The 20770-nt window shown below is 45.7% G+C and overlaps 2 protein-coding genes across 7 annotated transcripts in view; one reads left to right on the forward strand and one right to left on the reverse strand.

Annotated features, from left to right (window-relative positions):
• Positions 1-2976: 2976 nt before the first annotated feature.
• On the reverse strand, positions 2977-4903 carry SF3B5 (splicing factor 3b subunit 5). Its single transcript, XM_085847009.1, has one exon. It carries the CDS (start codon positions 4767-4769, stop codon positions 4512-4514), a length of 258 nt encoding a protein of 85 aa, XP_085703135.1. The 5' UTR covers positions 4770-4903; the 3' UTR covers positions 2977-4511.
• Positions 4904-4924: 21 nt separating this feature from the next.
• Positions 4925-20770, forward strand: part of RCC1 (regulator of chromosome condensation 1) — a 35279-nt gene continuing 19433 nt past the window's right edge. Inside the window, exons 1-7 of one of the 6 annotated variants that reach the window (XM_085847006.1) lie at positions 5737-5838; positions 7918-7971; positions 11174-11285; positions 17505-17647; positions 18289-18476; positions 18562-18741; positions 19033-19129. In XM_085847006.1, coding sequence (XP_085703132.1) covers positions 17557-17647; positions 18289-18476; positions 18562-18741; positions 19033-19129 — 556 coding nt within the window. In that variant the 5' untranslated portion in view covers positions 5737-5838; positions 7918-7971; positions 11174-11285; positions 17505-17556. Of the gene's footprint in view, positions 4944-5717; positions 5839-7917; positions 7986-11173; positions 11286-17504; positions 17648-18288; positions 18477-18561; positions 18742-19032; positions 19130-20770 lie in introns of those variants that run through there. The other 5 variants (XM_085847002.1, XM_085847003.1, XM_085847000.1 and 2 more) reach the window with 5 other exon arrangements.

Below are 20770 nucleotides of genomic sequence, written 5' to 3' on the forward strand. Positions count from 1 at the left end.
AGTGGCGTTGATGGAAAAATAACTGATTTATTCGGGTTGGGCTGTTAGTGTGTCCAATGGAACCCACGTGGATTATGATGTGTGAATTCCGTGTTCAGAACTAGAACAGCTCTCGGTAGAGCGCACACCTCCACCTGGCTGAACAGTTTACGTTTTGTTCCCCACCGAGGGTGGATCTGGATTCGGACCTGCAAGACCGAATCAATCCTTCCTTGTCACACATCCAACCTGCCCACCAAGTTTCATCCGAATCTGTCTACAACGTTTTGAGATGTCCTGCTCACAGAGAGACAGGTGTGCAAACATAACCTCCACCTGTTGCAGGTAAATGACTCCCGTGCACCATGCGTGCTCCTCGGCTCGCTGTGAGTCCGTTTCCTGATGTCCTTGTAATTCACCTGAATGTACACAGGTATTGACCTACCGACGTGGTCCTCGTGGTCCACATTAAAGTACAATCATGTTTACTAATGTCGTGGTCCTGCACGTGCCTCGCAGTGTGTATAACATTGAAGTTGATCCCACTTGAATGAGGTTACACTGCACAAAGGTGCGTGCTTTATTGTTGCCATTGCACTTACAACAAATATAACATCACACGTGGAGAGTGTGAGAGTGAGAGTATGAGAGTGTGAGAGTGAGAGTATGAGAGTGTGAGAGTGAGAGTGAGAGTATGAGAGTGTGAGAGTGAGAGTGAGAGTATGAGAGTGTGAGAGTGAGAGTGAGAGTATGAGAGTGTGAGAGTGAGAGTGAGAGTATGAGAGTGTGAGAGTGAGAGAGTGAGAGAGTGAGAGAGTGTGAGAGTGAGAGAGTGAGAGAGTGTGAGAGTGAGAGTATGAGAGTGTGAGAGTGAGAGTGAGAGTATGAGAGTGAGAGAGTGAGAGAGTGAGTGATTATGAGAGTGTGAGAGTGTGAGAGAGAGAGAGTATGAGAGTGAGAGAGTGTGAGAGTATGAGAGTGAGAGAGTGAGAGAGTGTGAGTGTGAGAGTGTGAGAGTGTGAGAGTGTGAGAGTGTGAGAGTGTGAGAGTGTGAGAGTGAGAGAGTGTGAGAGTGAGAGTGTGAGTGAGAGTATGAGAGAGAGTATGAGAGAGAGTGAGAGTATGAGAGAGAGTGAGAGTATGAGAGAGAGTGAGAGTATGAGAGAGAGTGAGTGTGAGAGTGAGAGTGAGTGAGAGTGTGAGAGTGAGTGAGAGTATGAGAGGGAGTGAGTGAGAGTATGAGAGGGAGTGAGTGAGAGTGAGAGACTGAGTGAGTGTGAGAGACTGAGAGAGAGAGAGTGAGTGTGAGTGTGTGAGAGAGTGAGTGAGTGAGAGTGTGAGAGTATGAGAGTGAGAGAGTATGAGAGTGAGAGAGTGTGAGAGTGTGAGAGAGAGAGAGTGAGAGAGTGAGAGTGAGTGAGTATGAGAGTGTGAGAGTGAGTGAGTGTGAGAGTGAGAGAGTATGAGAGTGAGAGAGTGTGAGAGTGTGAGAGTGTGAGAGTGAGTGAGAGAGAGAGTGAGAGTGTGAGAGTGAGTGAGAGCATGAGAGGGAGTGAGAGAGTGAGAGTGAGTGAGAGTATGAGAGGGAGTGAGTGAGAGTGAGAGACTCAGTGAGTGTGAGAGACTGAGAGAGAGAGAGAGTGAGTGTGAGAGTGAGTGAGAGTGTGAGAGTTATTGTCCGTTTATAGTCTCTCTGAATCAGCTCATTAAAAATCCCATCTCAATCGGATTCGTTTGTAAACATATTGTTCTTCCTCGTGAACGGCCACTATTGTACAATCTCTCCTGTGGAGTCGGCCGGAAGAAGCCTGGCCCGCGTTCACGAACCAGTTGGCCAGTCCTGACGTTCGACGAGTTATGGCAGGAATTAATTAGTTTGTCCAGATCGAATGCAATTTCTTTTTTAAAGTTTGACAAGTTCCTCATATTGACCTTTAAACAGATGCGTGTTGCATGGTTGAGCATGTTGTTTGTAAAAGTACTTCCCGAGAAATGGATGTGCCGTTTTTTTTTTGTCGTATACATCATCGAGGCTCATGGAAGCGACAGAGCAGAAGGGAAAGGGGGAAACACCAACAGCAGTGAAGTGAGATCGAGGGAAGGGGGAGAAGGAGGAGGACATGGGGGGTGAACAAGCTACACACAAGATGAATGAAACATAGCAACAGGAGGAAAGGGTAAAGCAAGAATGAAACAGATGAGGAACAAACGAAAAGAGGTGAGAGAAGGGGTGTGGGGGGGGGGGGTAGATCACAATAACCTGGAAAAAAGGAATGCTTCAGAATGGGGTCATTTGGGGTATGAGATCATGAGTATGGATGGGGGATGACCTGAGATGGTGGTGAACAGCTGTCTTGAAACTCTGGAGGGAAGAATGCGATTGAACAGACTGGGGATGCTGCCTGCACAAGGTAGAGCAGTGGGTGACAATCCTGGATACTCAACCAGCACAGGGTGGAGCAGTGGGTGACAATCCTGGATACTCAACCAGCACAGGGTGGAGCAGTGGGTGACAATCCTGGATACTCAACCAGCACAGGGTGGAGCAGTGGGTGACAATCCTGGATACTCAACCACTCGCACGCAGAATACTCAACGAAGGTTGTTGGAATTGGTCCATAGTGCTGGCAACAACTCACTTACCCTTCTCGAAGGACACCGTGGGATATTTAACATCCACCAACTAATGCTGCGGACAGGCGAGGGACGGATCACCCTACCAGCAATGTACCAGGATGAGAGTTCATCGCTCCATCCAAATTCTAACCCAGGCGAGACAGCCAAGAGGTGAGTGTGATACCTCCATGACGGCCACAGCAGCTAGGAATCAAAATCACGAAGATGGAGATTTTGGATTGAATTGAACCTCTCAATTCACCTTCCTCAGGTGTGCCAGTCCAGTGGCTTCGTCGTAACGCCACTTTTAAACAATATATCTTTCCTCTGAAGATGGATGGATATATCGGTGTGTGGATAACACCAGTTACCAAAAAAACATTTCGGGGAAAGTACACTTTAATAAACAGGTATGAACATTAAAATGTAGTTTAACTTTCATCGGGGGCTCACATGGAGAGATTTATACCTGCAAAAGCAATGAGAAGAAAGCAAAGATTAGAGGAGGAGGATGTAAACATCAAACCATAAACAAAAAGGTCGTTCCTCAAATTACTCAAATATACAAAGCTCAAGTCAGGTCGTTATTTCCTAAAATATGAAAATGAAGTGTCATTCAACATGCTTGGAATTCCACAGTGAGTAAACTACCACCAAGTTAATATAAAAAGGTGAGGGTTAGGGAGAATCATCTACAGAGATCAAAGCAAAGGTTGCTTCCTTAACATGGGTTAGTGATTGGGGGGGGGGGGGAAAGAGTGATTGAAATGAGGTTTGGGCAGTATTATCATTCAAGGGTTAAATCTGGAAACAGTATTGACAAAAGTATCCATGAGGTGAAGGAGCAGGCAGTCGCTGAGGGTCTCAGTCCACGAGGCTGAGGCAGTGCTGGGGGGAGGGGGGATATCTGTCCACCAGGCCGAAGGGGGAGGGGTCTCCAGCCACTATGCTGAGGGGGCGATGGGCGATGCTGGGGTGGGGGTCTCAGTCCACCAGGCCAAGGAGGCAATGCTGGGGGAGGGGGATCTGTCCACCAGGCAGAAGGGGAGGGGTCTCCGGCCACTATGCTGAGGGGGCGATGGACGATGCTGGGGTGGGGTCTCAGTCCACCAGGCCAAGGAGGCAATGCTGGGGGAGGGGGATCTGTTCACCAGGCCGGGGGGAGGGGGAGATGGAGGAGGGGGGGGGGGTCCACCATCCAGCAGCCGGGGTCCTCCGTCCAGCAGCCGGGGTCCTCCGTCCAGCAGCCGGGGTCCTCCGTCCAGCAGCCGGGGTCCTCCGTCCAGCAGCCGGGGTCCTCCGTCCAGCAGCCGGGGTCCTCCGTCCAGCAGCCGGGGTCCTCCGTCCAGCAGCCGGGGGTCCTCCGTCCAGCAGCCGGGGGTCCTCCGTCCAGCAGCCGGGGGTCCTCCGTCCAGCAGCCGGGGGTCCTCCGTCCAGCAGCCGGGGTCCTCCGCCCAGCAGCCGGGGGTCCTCCGTCCAGTAGCCGGGGGTCCTCCGTCCAGTAGCCGGGGGTCCTCCGTCCAGTAGCCGGGGGTCCTCCGTCCAGTAGCCGGGGGTCCTCCGCCCAGTAGCCGGGGGTCCTCCGCCCAGTAGCCGGGGGTCCTCCGCCCAGTAGCCGGGGGTCCTCCGCCCAGTAGCCGGGGGTCCTCCGCCCAGTAGCCGGGGGTCCTCCGTCCAGTAGCCGGGGGTCCGCCGTCCAGTAGCCGGGGGTCCGCCGTCCAGTAGCCGGGGGTCCGCCGTCCAGTAGCCGGGGGTCCGCCGTCCAGTAGCTAGGACTTTCACATCAATACTGCCTTGTTCAACCGGCTTTGCATTGCAGCCTCCGATCGAAGGTTACTCCATTCAAACCATTCGTGTTCAATTCCCAGATTCCATCCTCACCCCTCCTTCCCTTCCCCCTCCTCCCCCTCCATGGTTTAGTCGTCAAGCTTCTTCGGAGGGGGTCCGCAAGGTTGCAGCATTTTCTCCATGAGGTTAAAGCGGACGCGAGCGCGACTCTCGCCTTCAGCGATGGCGAATAGGCTCAGCAAGTCGAAGTGACCCATGAACGAAGCGTACGAGTCTCTGTGCTGGTTCACCAACCACTCGAAGCGCGTCGTGTCCGCGTGTCCCGTCCCGATGTACTTGGACTGCAGGTGTTCCAGCTGGCTGTGGATGTTATACCTGTCACTCATGATGCTTGGAGCGTCGGCCCGTGAAGACGATCGAAAGCCGAGTCGACACAGGTCTGACTGAATCCACACGCAATGAACCGGGTCAATATCGGATGACGATACAAGATGGAGGACCGACTGGCGGCAAGGAAACACATCATTTTATTTCTCTCCTTTTCCAATATGAAGTTTGACGTAAGTACTTTTGTCGAAATAAATTGGCCGTAGTATCAAATATTTGTATTTTCGATCGCTCAGAAGTAAAAACATCGCCATCCAGACCAACGATTCTTCGCTTATACACCGTCCAATTATCCTGAGGTTCTTTTTTTTCAAGCCTTACTCAAGAGTGTTTATATGTTTTCGCCAAAGGAAAAACAATACAATAAGAAGACAGAATAAAAGCAGTTTATCTTTAAAAAAAAACAAAACTTACAATGTAATCCCAGACTACGTGGCTTTGACGAAATAATAATAAAATTACTTGGATAATTAAGGTACCCGCATTGCTCTGGAAATAAGTGAAAGCAAATCAGTTGAAAATAAAAAATAATAGTAACATTTAAATTAATATCGATAGTATTAGATGAAAAGCCCGAATATTTGAACCTTCTGTTTTTAAAATGCCCTCTCGAGTCTATCTGAAGGATCCAGACAGCGTGTTATGCAGAATATTGGAGAGATGGGTATTAAAGTGTCGGATCTGCCGGGAACCATGTCTATTAAACCAGAAGCATCCCCGACTCGGAAGCGGTGCTAAGTCTCCTAAATAAGAGCGGGAAATCCGTGTAAATTTTTTTTAAAAAACACCATGGTAACTCGAGTCGTTCCGGTGCGTGGTATATATAGATCCTAGCAGCTCTGAAAGCGAGATAATTATGTAAAAAAAAAAACAATGAAGTATTATTATATGAAAAATATCACCTGGCTATGATGAAACCAAAGGACAATTAGTTTAATTTTTTAATTGTGAGCTTGTCATTTTTTTTTTTGTTGTTGAGGGGATCACTTCCGGGGTCACGTGCAAGATCTTCAGACGTCGTGGCGGGAATCCTGGTACAAACGTCTGCTAAACCACGTTTTTATCATTGCAAGTCATCTTTTCTGTGTCTCTGTCTATCTCGGTTATATTAGTGTTGCAATTGCGTGCTTTGTTTACAATAACGGCGAGTGCATTTTCATTTATACAACAACAAAAAATTACTTCTTGGCCACGTGGTGATGTCTACCAGTATTGCGCGTAAAGGCAAAGGTCATTGAAACAAAAGCATTGAAATTTAGCATGTGTTATCTGAGACTGGGACCACGTTATCACGAGGTGTGTGTGTGTGTGTGTGTGTGTGTGTGTGTGTGTGTGTGTGTGTGTGTGTGTGTGTGTGTGTGTGTGTGTGTGTGTGTGTGTGTGTGTGTGTGTGTGTGTGTGTGTTGGTTGTCCATCGTCCATCCCACGTTGGATTATAATCCCAGGAGCCATCATGGTGTGATCCTGTTTATTCCCTGGGAGAGTGCAATCTTGTTCTCAGATGAAAACAGCTTGATACGGAGTAAATCATGTTTTTTGTTGTTTTGTTTTTTTTTAAACCGAATATGTTCCTGTCATCAACAGATATAAACAAGAAAAGAGCAGAGATTGCAGACACTCGTCAGGACTTGTTTTGTGCGATTGTTGTCTACTGATCTGTTATGTAATTAATATGAGACATAACCGGAACTGCCACTTTATAACTGCTGGCAGTGATGACCGGGTACCAAGACGTCCTGCTTTGATGCAACCCTGCTTTGATCGGACACTTGACCCTGACGCATGACGGTTTTTTAGATTATTATTGAATTGAATTTCGAATGGGATTAAAATAAATTCAATTCAGATCAAATGGAAGACCAAATAGGTACAGTCCTGTATTGGAGTAATCAGAAGGAACCCAAACGAGCAAAAAGAAAAGATTAAGTCGTCAAGAGGAACCTGGATAGGATTCACATTTCAGATGCAACTCCTCTACCATCAAATCCATCCAGGCACAGCCAAGTGAGGCTAATTCAAAAATAAAAATAAATAAAAAAGAGCCCAGATCAAAAATTAAATAACTGGCTGCCAGACGATAATAAGTCTGATCAAGTGGAAATTTAAAACATGTATTCCCCATCCCATTATAATTGTGAAGTTTCATGTCGAATGATTAAGCGGTTCCAGCGAAAACATTGTTTAATATTTTCTTCAATATAATATGGCTGCCAAACCATGTGACCTCAATTATTCCTTAACAAACTTGTACACCCAAGGCTTGGGGAACATTTGTGTGAAGTTTCCCCTCCATCTGTCCAGCCGTTCTGGAAAAGGTTTTTTAAGGTTTTAGGGTAAATCCAATATGGCTGCCAGATCATGTGACCTATGACGTCATGTGTGTGAACCTCTTTGTTCCTCAAGGACAGGCGGTCATACATGTAAAGGTTTGCCTCGATCTGTTCAGCCACTTCAGAGAAGAGGATTTTTGAAGGTTTTTATTTTTTGTTTATACAATATGGTTGCTGAATCATGTGACCGATGGTGCTGTCAATATATTTTTTCTGTGGACTATTTTATCCCTAGATGACCCTCAAAAATGTTCATACTGATCAGATGTAGCATTCTACATTTGCAACTATGACGTTATAACGAAGACACCTATGATGTCATTTTTTTAAATCAGACTTATTCCCCATGAGGAATACTTGTCGTGTGCCAAGTTTCAGTTTTTTCCTTGGTGCGGTTTCAGGGATGGAGGTCCAATTTTTTTTTCAATTTTTCCAACATGGCTGCCACACCACATGACCTATGACATCATAATTATCATTAAAACATTCCACTTGAGTAGTTGCTCCTTTGGTGAAAACTTTGTCTCAATCCGACTAGCCTTTGCGGAGAAAAACGCTAAAGTTCTGTGTGGACAAACAAACGGACCCAAATGCAATTCCCTCTCCTTCGGCGAGGGTAATATATTTCATACTGTTTTTAGTGGCGAAATGACAGAGTTGTTAAAGAAAGACGCCTAGATAGTGCAGCATTACTCATGTTATTTGTCCAGTGCAATGGCAAGTGCTGTCCAAAGGATCGAGTGCCAATGGCAAGTTCTCGTGGTGCATTTGTTTCAGTTTGATCATCACCCCTTCTTCCTTTTTGTTGTGCTTGCAGGCAAGAGTGAGACTGGTGTTCCAAATCCTTGGCAGTTACAGTTCTAATCCAAAGGTAATTGCTCATTGGTAGGTGGTTATTTATTTTTTGGTTGTTCTTCCTCGAGAGTCTTGACTTTCTTTTTAAATACACTTTTTCCAGTGGTTGAAACTGGTCATCTGTATTGCATTTCAAGAATAAATTTTCTCGTGATCCTGAAAGACAAAGCAAAAACAAAACACACGTAGGAATATGCACTACACTTTGTTCTAAACATATATGAAAGGTCATGTGTAAAAATGTTTTGTTAAAGCGAAATATAGGTTAATGAATACTCGTGTATCTGACCCACGAATGCATTAACGTGAAGTTTTTTTTTTTTCATATGAAATTTTTATTGACATTTTTCGAACAATCCCGAAAAAAAATAGTTAAACCAACACACAGGAATGTGTAAAAACCTTTTATTTGGTGCATGTGTGAAAGATCATACAACAAAAAAAATTATGAAAAAAGTTGCAAGAAAACAAAAATCATGGCGGGATAATACGACACACAAAATGCATCCAAAGAGGGGAGGAGAGAAAAATAAACAACAAAAAACATTAAATACTAAAAGATTACACATCGATGCATAAAATAATAAAGATAGTTATTTTGTTTTTTCATTTGTACAAAAATAACGGTCTGACAAATCCAGGGTCAATCTGACCCACGAATGCGTTAACGCGAAGTTTTTAAAAGATGCATCGTAGCGGATAACCCCGCGAATGCATTTATGGGTCAGATTTACCCGGCAGGGTTTTTGTTTCCCTATAATTTTTTTTTATAAAAACGTTTTTATCTATGATCTTTCATACATGCTTCAAATAAAGGGTAATTCATAATCTTGTATGAGTGCTTTTTTGTTGTTTTTTTTCCAATCAGGATCATGGGAAATTCCACTCCAATGCAGTAGTGACTAATTTAGCCTCAGGCTATGCAAAAATATGTTTCGCTATAATTTTATTTTGAAGTTTTTTATGCATGATCTTTCATATCTGCTTAGAATAAACAGTAATACATATAACTGTGTTTTTTTATATATATTTTTTGTCTTTCAGGATTGAAGGGAATTGATAGCACGAGTTGGTGGTAATTGTCCTGTGAAATAACCCAAGATAGCATGCAAAGGTGCACAGTCAGTGCTATTTCCCTTCAATCGCCAAAGACAAAAATAAAATTAAACACACACACAGCTCTATGCATTACCCTTCATTCGAATCGTATATGAAAGATCATGCATAAAATGTTTTTTAACAGTTATTGTGAAACAAACAATCTTTCTGGGTCAATCTGGCCCACAAATGCATTCAAGGGGGTATTGTGTTTAAAAAAAAAAAATTTCCCCACAACCCTGAAAGACAAAAACAAACAAAAAAAACCACAGTTATATGTATTACTGTTTATTCGAAGCAGATATGAAAGATCATGCATAAAGAAATTGTTCTACCTTCATGCATTGTTCTACCTTCAAAATAAAATGATAGCGAAACAAATTTTTTTTTGCATAGCCTGGGGCTAAATTAGTCACCACTGAATTGTTGGAGTGGAATTTCCCATGATCCTGATTGGAAAAAAACCAAAACACTCATACAAGATTATGAATTACCTTTTATTCGAAGCATGTATGAAAGATCATAGATAAAAACGTTTTGATAACAAAATTAGAGGGAAACTTAAACCCTGCCAGGTCAATCTGACCCGTGAATGCATTCGCGGGGGTATTACGTTTTTAACATAAATTTTCTCGTGATCCTGAAAGACAAACCAAAAACAAAACACACATAGGAATATGCATTACACTTTGTTCTAAACATATATGAAAGGTCATGTGTAAAAATGTTTTGTTAGAGCGAAATATAGGTTAATGAATACTCGTGTTTATCTGACCCACAAATGCATTAACGTGAATTTTTTTTTATTGACATTTTTTGAACAATCCCGAAAAAAAATTAACAATTAAACAAACACACGGGAATGTGTAAAACCCTTTATTTGGCGCATATGTGAAAGATCATACAAAAAAAAAATTAAAAAAGTTGCAAGAAACAAAACTCTGCCAGGTCAATCGTAGGGCGTGGCCGAGGGTTAAACGCACAACATTTGGAGATTTTCAGTCGGTCATAAATGAAGACAACCCTTTCATATAACAAGTGCATATGCATTAAAATGCACATAGATTGTAGTACATGCAATGGATGAACTCGACAGGACATTGATTAAGGTATGCTATCCGCCATGGAAAACAAGAGGCGGTCATCGTACCTCGATGAACGGAGGTTATCATACCTCAACTGACGTCCTGTTGATTTCATCCATTGTTCTACCTGTCTGCAGATGCAGATCCACACAGGCCTTCACAATTATGGTATACTAACAGAGTACCCGCCTGACGAGCAATCTTGTTCCAAGCATGCAACACGTTCTTCTGACACGTACCTTTATTTTGGGGGTGTATAGGCATCTGATAGCTGCCTCAATCACTCCCGAAAATATAACACCTTCCCACACCTGGAGGCGGCGCTACACGATACACATTTACATGGAGAGCTTGCGCCCCCTCCCCTCCCACTCCCCACTGCCCCAAGACCACTGGCAAAGATGTAAACATTCCGAAACATTAATTGGGGTCATGCTAATCCTGTGTAGCAAGTCTGGATGTAATTGCTTCGACCTGTAGGAGGAGTCGCGCAGCAAACAAACAACTACTGGTCCATGAATTATTATAGTAAGGATAAACCTAGAGGTGTGACTTTCAAACGTCTTGTTTTTTAATTAAAAATTTATATTCTTCCATTAACCCTGATACTGGTAGACCCCGGTTTATGTCAGGGATGGATTTCTGAAAAGTGCGACGAATATCGAAACGATGAAAATCAAAGCAGTTTTTCTCAGAAGAATTAATGGAATAATCGCTCGTCGCCGCTTCAGGTATTATATTTCGCTTTTTACTTGTGATATTACCGTTTTTTTTTTTTTTTGATTAATCACAGTTTTATTCAAGTACAAATACGTATCAATAAAAAAAACCAATTACCGGACATATTTAAATAAAAACATACCTCTTGCGGAAGCAGTTAAAGTTGATGGTACCTCCCCTTCTTCCTCCTTCAATGAAGGATGGCATTGTTAAGGTTCCCGGAGGGAGGTATTAAGGGTTAAATCTTGGTGTCTATGGTGTCTTGCTTTTTGGAAAAAATATAACAAAAATATGTTTGTTTTCATTTTAAAGCAGAATTTCGAAGTGCTACCAGTTGGTGAATATGATGAGTTGACTACACCAGGAACCATCAGCGATCTCTAGATTTCAGCCCTCTCGTTGATGACGTTCCACAACGTAGTCAGAGGCAAACTTTATCGCACGTTCACCAGCATCCATTGAATGAATAACATCTAATTTCACTTCTAAAGTGACATTTTTACAATGCCTCTTAGCCAATCTACACTCCACACTACAGTACATTTATTTATGCGTGAAGTAAAGTGCAGTAGTTCTTTTGGTGATTTTTGCCATCTCCTGGTTTTGGTACTTTAACAATGCGTTCTAGGGTCTTTATCAGTCTTGTAAGTTCTGAATACGCTCGAGAATACAAGCTACTGGTATGGCTTTTAAGAACAACTTGAGTGTGAGTTGAGACGACCCACAAATCTCATCGTGGTATTAATAATGTGACGACGTATTAGCAAGATGATGTAAAAAAGGGTATTACTCGTCACCTTAGAATCAAAAGGTTCTATCTGACAATTGAACCTTTGTTCGTGAGAAACTTTTGATTTGAAGGTGATTTACTGTTCCTAAATGAAAGAAAATTGAAATATAACATCTGGACCCGATGTGTCTTGGAATCATGTCGAGTCATTTTTACCTCCGCCATCGAAGGTGAAGGGGGTTATGTTTTCACCCCTTTCTGTCTTGTTGTTTGTTTGTTTGTGTACAGGATATCTCAAAAAGTTATGGACAGATCCGGATGAAATTTTGTAGACAGGTTCGGTGTGTGACAAGGATGAACTGATTAGATTTTGGTGAAGATCCTGATCTTCTTTCCTGATCTGAGAAAATCCTGAAGATTTTGGTGGTGGCAGGATTTGCACTCCGGCCACCGTAAAACCCTTCATTCCGCAAAACGCAAAAACGCAAAAAAATCTGAAAACCCACTCCGTGGGAGTACCTCCTGTGCAGCTTCCCTTCGCAGGGCAGCTCACCGGATGACAGGATTGGGGCAAAGCCTTCGGGACCCCCAATCTTTGATGATAGGAGGGAAACCATGGGGTAACATCCCTGGGTCAGATTGCGGGAGAGTGTGTCAGAGTGGTGCTGAGGTGTCGTCCACCAGACGGCGGTCTCCTTGGGTTAACCTGAGGCGGTCCCTTCGGGTGGGTGCCTGGAATGTCCTATCCCTAAGAGAGGATGATCACCTGTCTCTGTTATCATCTGAGCTCAAGCGTTTGGACATCGGGATTGCAGCTCTCTCTGAGGTTCGGAGACCGGATTGCGGCGAGATAATGGTGGGTGGTTACACCTACTATTGGTCTGGTCGCTCTGATGGTTACCATACCCAAGGAGTTGCTGTAGCTGTGTCCAATAAGCTGACCCCAATGATAATTGAGGTAACACCAGTCAACGAGCGTATTATGAGATTAAGGATTCGCCACTCCTTAGGTGTCATTTCCCTGGTCTCTGTTTATGCTCCGACTGAGGCGAGTGATCTCACCGTGAAGGACACATTCTACGCCACACTCGAGTCTGTGGTTGATCAGTGCCCCAGACGAGATACACTTCTAGTCTTGGGGGATTTCAATGCATCGACTGGAACTGATAGGGATGGTTATGAGGTGTGTGTTGGTCCCCATGGGTCAGGAACTTTGAACCAGAATAGCACTAAGTTCCTTGACTTTGCAAGAAGTCATGGACTTAGGGTGGCTGGTTCATGGTTTCAGCGCCCACAAGCTCATCGCTGGACTTGGTATTCCAACGCTGGCGGTGTGGCAAAGGAGATGGACCATGTCCTCATTGACGGTCGTTGGAGGATGATCCAGAACTGCAGGGCCTACCGGAGTGCTCAGTTCCTCAATACTGACCACAGGCTTGTTGTAGCAACTCTAAAGCTGCACCTTAAATCCTGGAGAATGGTACCATCCCAGCCTAGGCTGGATGTTGCCAAGCTCAGGGATGAGAGAGTAGCTGAGGAGTTTGCGAACAGGCTGAGTGGACACTTGGGGGGTCTGGGTGCTTTGGGGGGTCCTGAAGAGTTGTGGAGCGCCTTCAAGACCACCGTCCTTGATGTTGCTGGTGGATGCCTTGGAGCTCACCGCAGGGCAAAGAAGAATTTTGTCTCTCAAGGGACACTGGATACCATTGACCAGAGTCGCAGGGCCAGGCTGAATGGCAGAGCTGAGCTGTTCAGGGAGCTGAGGCGTAAAACTGTACGTGCACTGAGGGTGGACAAAGAGGCCTATGTGCGAGGAATCTGTGAGGGGTAGAGCATCACCTGTGGACAGGTGATTCTCGTCCCGCTTACAGGGGAATTCGCGCATTACGTTCATCCAAGCCCATCCCTCGGAGCACTGCAGTTCGAGGCAGAGAGTGGTAGGCTCTTGACAGAGGAGTCTGAAGTGAAGGCCCGCTGGGCCGGTTACTTTGAGCGGTTGTACCAGGCTGATCCCCCAGCTGTCGAGTTGGACGTCAAGGGTGTTACAATCCCTGTTGCTGACCCTCGAATCAACTGTGGTCCACCTTCGCTTGTGGAAACACGGGCTGCGGTGAACCAGTTGAAACGGGGCAAAGCTCCAGGGATCTGTGGCATCCATGCCGAACTTCTCAAGGCTGGTGGAAATGCTGCACTCGTGTCGTTGCATGCAGTTTAGTGCTCTGCCTGGAACACAGGCATCATCCCAACTGACTGGAAGAGGGGCCTTGTTGTCCCTCTCTGGAAAGGGAAGGGTGATCGCCAAGACTGCAACAACTACCGAGGGGTGACGCTGCTCTCAGTGCCGGGCAAGGTCTTTGCTCGGATAATTCTTGAGAGGGTTCGCCACCATCTGCTTGAGCACCAGCGTCCAGAGCAGTCAGGCTTTACACCAAAGAGGTCAACGATTGACCGTATCCTTGCACTTCGTGTCCTCACCGAACGCAGACGAGAGTTTCGGCAGGGGCTGCTTGCAGCCTATGTTGATCTCTGTAAAGCGTTCGATTCAGTGAATCGGGATGTCCTCTGGAGGATTCTTGGTCTTCGTGGGGTGCCACCAAAACTGATCGATCTGATGTCTGAACTCTACTCTGGTACTGAGAGTGCTGTGAAGTGTGGTGGTACCATCTCTGACTTATTTCCAGTTGTTACTGGAGTTCGTCAGGGGTGTGTACTGGCCCCCACACTTTTCAGCACTTGTATGGACTGGATTTTCGGGAGGATGTCGGAGAGATCAAGTTGTGGTGCATCGTTTGGGAATGTCAAGATCTCGGACCTTGATTTTGCAGATGATGCAGTCATCTCTGCGGAGACTTTAGACATCCTCTTGGGGGTCTTCGAGGTGCTGAATGAGGAGTCGGAGCCGTTGGGATTACGGGTTTCTTGGGTCAAAACTAAGATCCAGGCTTTCGGTGACATCTTGGATGCTGCTGTCCTGTCTGTGTCTGTTTGTGGTGAGGATGTTGAGGTCGTGGAGAGATTCACTTACCTTGGCAGTGATATTCATGTCTCTGCTGGCTGCGAGTCAGAGGTCAATAGACGTCTGGGTCGGGCCTGGGGAGTCATGGATTCACTGGATCATGGGGTGTGGCGCTGCCGGTACCTGTGCGGGAGGACGAAAGTCCGAGTCTTCAGGTCCTTGGTACTTCCAGTCTTGCTCTCTGGGTGCGAGACTTGGACTCTGACCAAGGATCTGAGACGGAGACTTAATACCTTTGGTACCAGGTCTCTTCGGAGAATCCTTGGCTATCGTTGGTCGGATTTTGTGTCCAACGAGTGGTTGCTGAGAGAGACTCGGATGAGATTTGTTCCCTGCATAGTCCGTGAGCGTCAGTTGCGGCTGTATGGACATGTGGCTCGTTTTCCTGACGCTGATCCTGCTCACCAGATTCTCTCAGCGAGGGAGTCTCATGAGTGGTGGAGGCCAGTGGGCCGACCACGTGCCTCATGGTTGCAGCAGGTTGACCATCATCTCAAGGAGATGGGGATGGGCCTGGCATCTGCCTGGGGGATGGCCAGACGGAGGCCCCTGGAGTACCGGCGGAAAGTGGACGCAGCGACGCGCTGTTCTGGCACATGCTCCCATACCTGACCTGATCCTGATCTGATTACTGGAATTTTTCAACTGATTTTTCAGCATTTAGAGATAGGGCTAAACCGATATATTGTTGTGGGCCGGGGGTCGGTGGCGAGGAATGACCCTCTAGACGGAGCAGTCGGGCCGTCTCCCACCGAACACCCAGAATCGAAAGGTTGTCACCCTGGATAACCCCGGAGTCGACTGGTCGCTTCAAGGACCGTGGTCGCCAATATTTTGATGCCGTGAGGTAGGGTCCACTTGTCTAATTCCAATTTACCTAAGTACCCATGCTGTCTAACTACCGGGGAAGCTACACCCTCGGCTGACTTTGTCCGAACCGAGTCGCTGTTACCGACTCGGATCCGTCGTAACCGAGCGGAAGTTACCAAAGCCGCGCCGGACCAAATGAACAATTTACGGCACAAACGGCCTTCCTAATTCTCAAGCCCGAACCATACTGGGTCAATGATAGAAACGACAAGCAACGAGCTGGTACATTTAACAGGGGTTTATTTACAATAATCGGGAAGGGAGACGCAGAGCAGACTTAATCACGAATATGCAGGAAATGTACAATGAGCAATCAACACTTATACAATTTCTACTAATAGGACGGCGCCATCACAGACACACACACACACACACACACACACACACACACACCAAAATAAAATGGACCCGGATTGTCTTTATTTCGATCCTCGCAGCCAAGGGGATAGACAGGCTGGAGATCAGAGTTCTGCTGGTACCTGGTCGCGTTCGCACGGCTTGCCGACCTGCTCTTGTGGAGCTCGGGATTCTTGTGGAAGCGCTTGGGAAGATCGGATGCTCCAACCACCACGGTGGGACTCGAACCCACACGGACAACCTCGCACTAAGCGCCAAGGAAGCAAAACGAAGCGGCAGACGCCAGCCAGCACCAAGACGGAAGATGGCCAGCAGACCAGACGAGACGAGACAAACGGATCGCACTGACAATTATCCATCCCCTCCTGCGAGGTGGGAGGGATCCGTCCTGAGGTAACTCTGCCTCCCATTGGACGGGTGGTGGCCCCCCCTCCCCCCCCCCCGAAGCGGCTCTGTCGTTGTTTCTGGCCTTCTGGCTTCCCATTGGCTGGAGCGCCTCGGCTTTGCTAGCTCTTCGTCCATTGGCTGGAGGAAACTCTCCCTGCCCTTCTTCGGAGCGGAGCCTCGATCTGAGGCCATGGAGGCTCCGCCCACACCTTCAGCCAAAAACACGTGGATAATGGAGTCGGTGCACGAAGGTTTGGTTGGGTGGTGGAACGAAGCAGGATGTTGTTGTTGGGGAATATTTAAAAAAAACTAACTACAAAATAACTCGCAGCGCACATGAAATTCCCGTTTGACACAGGGGATGGATTCTAACTGTACACATATACTTAACGAAATAACTAAACTTTGGGACTGCTGACTGTCTGTGTGCAAGAGGCTTCCAAATCTGTAACAATATAGCATGATATCTCAGAAAGTTGTGGATGGATTCAGACGAAACTTGGTGGACAGGTTGGGTGTGTGACGAGGGCGAATTGATTCATTTTTGGTGAAGATCCAAATCCGGATCTGGATACGAGAATTATTTAATTGTTAAAGTGATTCTTCACCATTGAGAAATAGGGCCAAAAATGATATAGACCTGTATGGCACGATATCTCAAAAATGTCCTGGGCCCGATATGTTCTCGTGGATCAGGCATTACGGGGCGGAGGTCTACGCTCTACCGAGTGCCCTTTGAGTTTTTGTTTGTGGTTATTTGTCTGAAGAACTCGAGTACGAGTGTGTTAGATATTTATATTTGATTACTGTTGTGGAATGGTTGATTTAGATTTTGGGGAATGTTCATGATGATGCTTCTTTAAGCATGCAGTTATTTAGATAAAGTTTAGTTGAAGTGATGAATATGCCTGGTGTTGGTTCAATGGTTAGGGTGGCGGGCTTTGGATCCAAGGATCCTGAGTTCAAATCCCACTTGGCTGTTGAATTAATACCAGGTGGGGTTGACTCTGCCTGTCATCCTTCCGAGGTCGGCAAAATGAGTGCCAGCATGCTGGTATACCGTGTCGGAGTGGCGACCCGTCCAGGATCGTGTCCAATGGCCAAGGAGACTGCTGAGGCAGCACCAACGCTCTGCACGGAGTATGGTCCCAATGGATGGATGAATGAAGTGATGAAATGGTGTGATCCAGCTTCGAGTATGTGACCCTCCTCCTTGGCTATATCCTTGTCCAGAGTACAGAGCTCCTTAAGCTGCTTCTTCTGTTTTTTGTTTTTTTTCTTTGCAGGACAGGCAAAGAGAAAAACAAGGACAGGAATAGAGAAAAGTGAATAAGAGAAATGGTGGGGAAGCGAGGACGACAGCCCAAGCGGACAAAGTCTTCAGAGGGTTGCACGCCATTGAAGAATGACACGGCAAAAAGGTTAAAAGGTGAAACTTTGTGATTTGCTTTATTATTATTATTATTATTTTCATTATTTGTATTTATTTCTTATTTTCTTGGATTTTCTCGATATTTGTAAATGAGAAATCTAACCGACGTTAATTATGAGAATTACTTAGCCACAAATAATCCTGTTACTTTCACTCACAAACAAGGTTTGAATCCTGACCCAGCTATAAACTGTCATCCCGCTGTTTCATCAATGTGTGTGCCACCTTTCGGATGGACATTAAACTGGCTTCACGTCTGCTGGCATTAGTGGGTGGGCATTAAAGATCCCACGGTGTCCTTCCTGAAGAGTAGGCGAGCTATCGCCGGCACCCTGATGAAATTACAAATTCCTGCGCTAACCAGCAGAGGGCATTGCAACAGTGGCACAGTCACACCCTCAGCCAATGATGCTAACCCTAACCCCAACCCTTACAAACCCTAACAAATCGTGCCCCCAGCCTTGTGCTGCATACGAACGAAGAACTCACAAACACAAATTCACTGCTCACTCACCACTTAGAATCATCCTCCCTTCTTGCTTTATCGAGGTAAAGAATCATTCAGGATATAGATCGCAACATTAAACGTCATTAAACCTGATCCCATCACGCCACTGTTTCTTTCCAACTCCTTGCAGTTTCACACTCGTTTCATGGCGATGTGCCAGGCACAGTGCTTACCTTGGGTCAAGGAGATGTGGGCCAGCTTGGCCTTGGGACCACAGTGGTGCTGCGCCGTAGACCAGGCCTGGTCAATTTGCCTGAGTTGGCTGTGCAGGTCACGGCAGGAGGCATGCACACTGCCTGCCTGGGGGTCAGTGGGAAGGTGAGTCATGAAAGCAGGTGTTTTGAACTCGCAACAAATAAGCAGCGGATACTCACCTGCTATTTTTCGTTCCACTCTCTGAAAGGTGTACACTTTCGGTTGCAACGATGAGGGCGCGTTGGGCAGGCTTACTGCCAACGAAGAGGAGGAGGCGAGACCCGGCCTCGTGGAGATCTCGGAAAATATAGTGCAGCTGTCGGCCGGGGACAGTCACACTGCCGCACTCACGGCTTCTGGGAAGGTTTACTTCTGGGGTGCATTTCGGGTATGACTTTAACCCCAGTGGTTTCTGGCAAGCTGTTTCACCTGTCATTTCAGGTTTTCGTGTGTACAGGACAGGTTTTCTCAGATGCATTCCTTTTGTTCCCCAAATTCAAACAAGCTGTACTTTGTTGGTTTACAACTTCTTGCCACACTTTTCACATCATGTTTTTCAAGGTATTCTTCTCCAGGAAGCTTAGATTTGCAAGTAATCACTTTTCAGTTTGGTTTTAAAAGTTTTTATTGAAAATTTGGCCTCACTGTAACATGAAGACTTGTTTTTGTCTTGATGAAGGATAATAACGGTGTGATTGGCTTGCTGGAGCCCTTGAAGACATGCCCTTTGCCGGTACACCTGCCTGTCAAAGCAACCATCATCAAAGTTGCATCAGGTCAGACTCGTCGTGATACTTTCAAAATCAGACACGAGCTGTAACAGCATCATTGTAATGGAAGCTCTCATCCATTAAAAAGGAATTCTTTTTTTGTTTTTGTTTTTTGCATAATGGGTAAAACAAAGGTTGTTTTGTTTATTAATCTTTTTATGGTTTTGTTGTTTTTATTTTTAACATTTTGGTAGTTTGAACAGAAATAGAATGGGCTAGCAGGATGGCCGAGAGGTATTCACAGTCGACTCTAAGCTGTCTAGCCTGGGTTGGAATCCCAACCCAGCTATAAACTGTCATCCCAGTGTTTCACAGGCAGGGTGATTCATCAATACTAGTGCGTGGCTGTACATGGAAAAAAAAAAAAAAAACACTTTCAAACCACGTGCCAGAAACAACAATCACACAGGCCGTTCCTTTGCTCTCGCGTAGCCATACGTGCGTGGCCGTACGTGCAAAACAAAAACAAAACAAAAAAAAACTTTCAAACAACCACACAGGCCGTTCCTTCACTCTCGTAAACGACGACTGGATTGGGGCATTGTATTTATCGATAAATGTGCATAAGAAATCGAGAAATTATTATAATACAGTAAGTCATCACTATCCGGAAGTCCGTACGTTGTAACCTGTAATGGGGAACGCGCTCTAACTTGGCCATAACTTGGGAACCACTTGTCCGATTAATTTCAAACCTTGAAAAGACAAACAAATTGAAAAGACAAACAAATAATTGCTGGAATTATAGATAAGAAGATGGATACTGTGGGTGCAAAACGCCAAGCAATGTGTCCTGTCATTGGTAACTGAGGATCTCTTCCCCAACGGCCAGGCCTATGCAGAAACGTGTCCTGTCATTGGTAACTAAGGCGCCCTTTCCCCATCGGCCAGGCCTACGCAGCAATATGTCATGTCATTGGTTGGTAAATAAATGGCCATAACTTGGGAACCACTTGTCCGATTAATATCAAACCTTGAAAAGGCACATACTCAGGGCCCCAGCAATATAGCTGGCAAGTTTCAATTAGACCAGACCAGTGGTTGGCGAGAAACAGCGGTCACACACACACACACACACACACACACACACACACACACACACACACACACACACACACCACACACGGAATTATAGATAGATGAGACTTAAATGACGTAAACCGCTCTAGAATGCTCGGCGTGCATGTGTAGAAACCGCTATAAATCACAATCTTCAAGGCATGTGAACTTTTCTATCATGTAAGCACGACAGGGTTTCTCGTCTGTAATGGCTCACAATGCTTCTAAAATAAGCTGAAAATACTTGGAAAAGTACCTGAGAGAAAGGGGTGTGACTCTGCACAATGAAAGAGTGTGAGGGAGACTCCATATCTGGTTTTGTTACTTATGAATACCAATGGGCAGGTCATTTATATATCTGGGGCTTGTGAATACACATGGTAAGTTTAAAATCAACTTTAAAATTATTATTTTTACTATTAATCATGATTGGTTGGGGGGGGGGGGCTGTGAGGGTTGTTAGGTTTATTTTTGCATCTGTTGTTAACAGGAGAAGTGTGTGTGTGTGTGTGTGTGTGCGTGCGTGCGTGCGTGCGTGCGCGCATTATATACACTGCTTGTATGAACGGGAAATGGTAGGAATTTGAC

Source organism: Eptatretus burgeri, chromosome 11 (assembly GCF_056783735.1).
Source record: "Eptatretus burgeri isolate ZD-2024b chromosome 11, Ebu_testis_v1, whole genome shotgun sequence".
In the NCBI taxonomy this organism is placed as follows: Eukaryota; Metazoa; Chordata; class Myxini; order Myxiniformes; family Myxinidae; genus Eptatretus; species Eptatretus burgeri.

Excerpts from the sequence above, each read along its gene's own strand:
- SF3B5 (XM_085847009.1), bottom strand. The coding sequence starts at position 4,769 with ATGAGTGACAGGTATAACATCCACAGCCAGCTGGAACACCTGCAGTCC.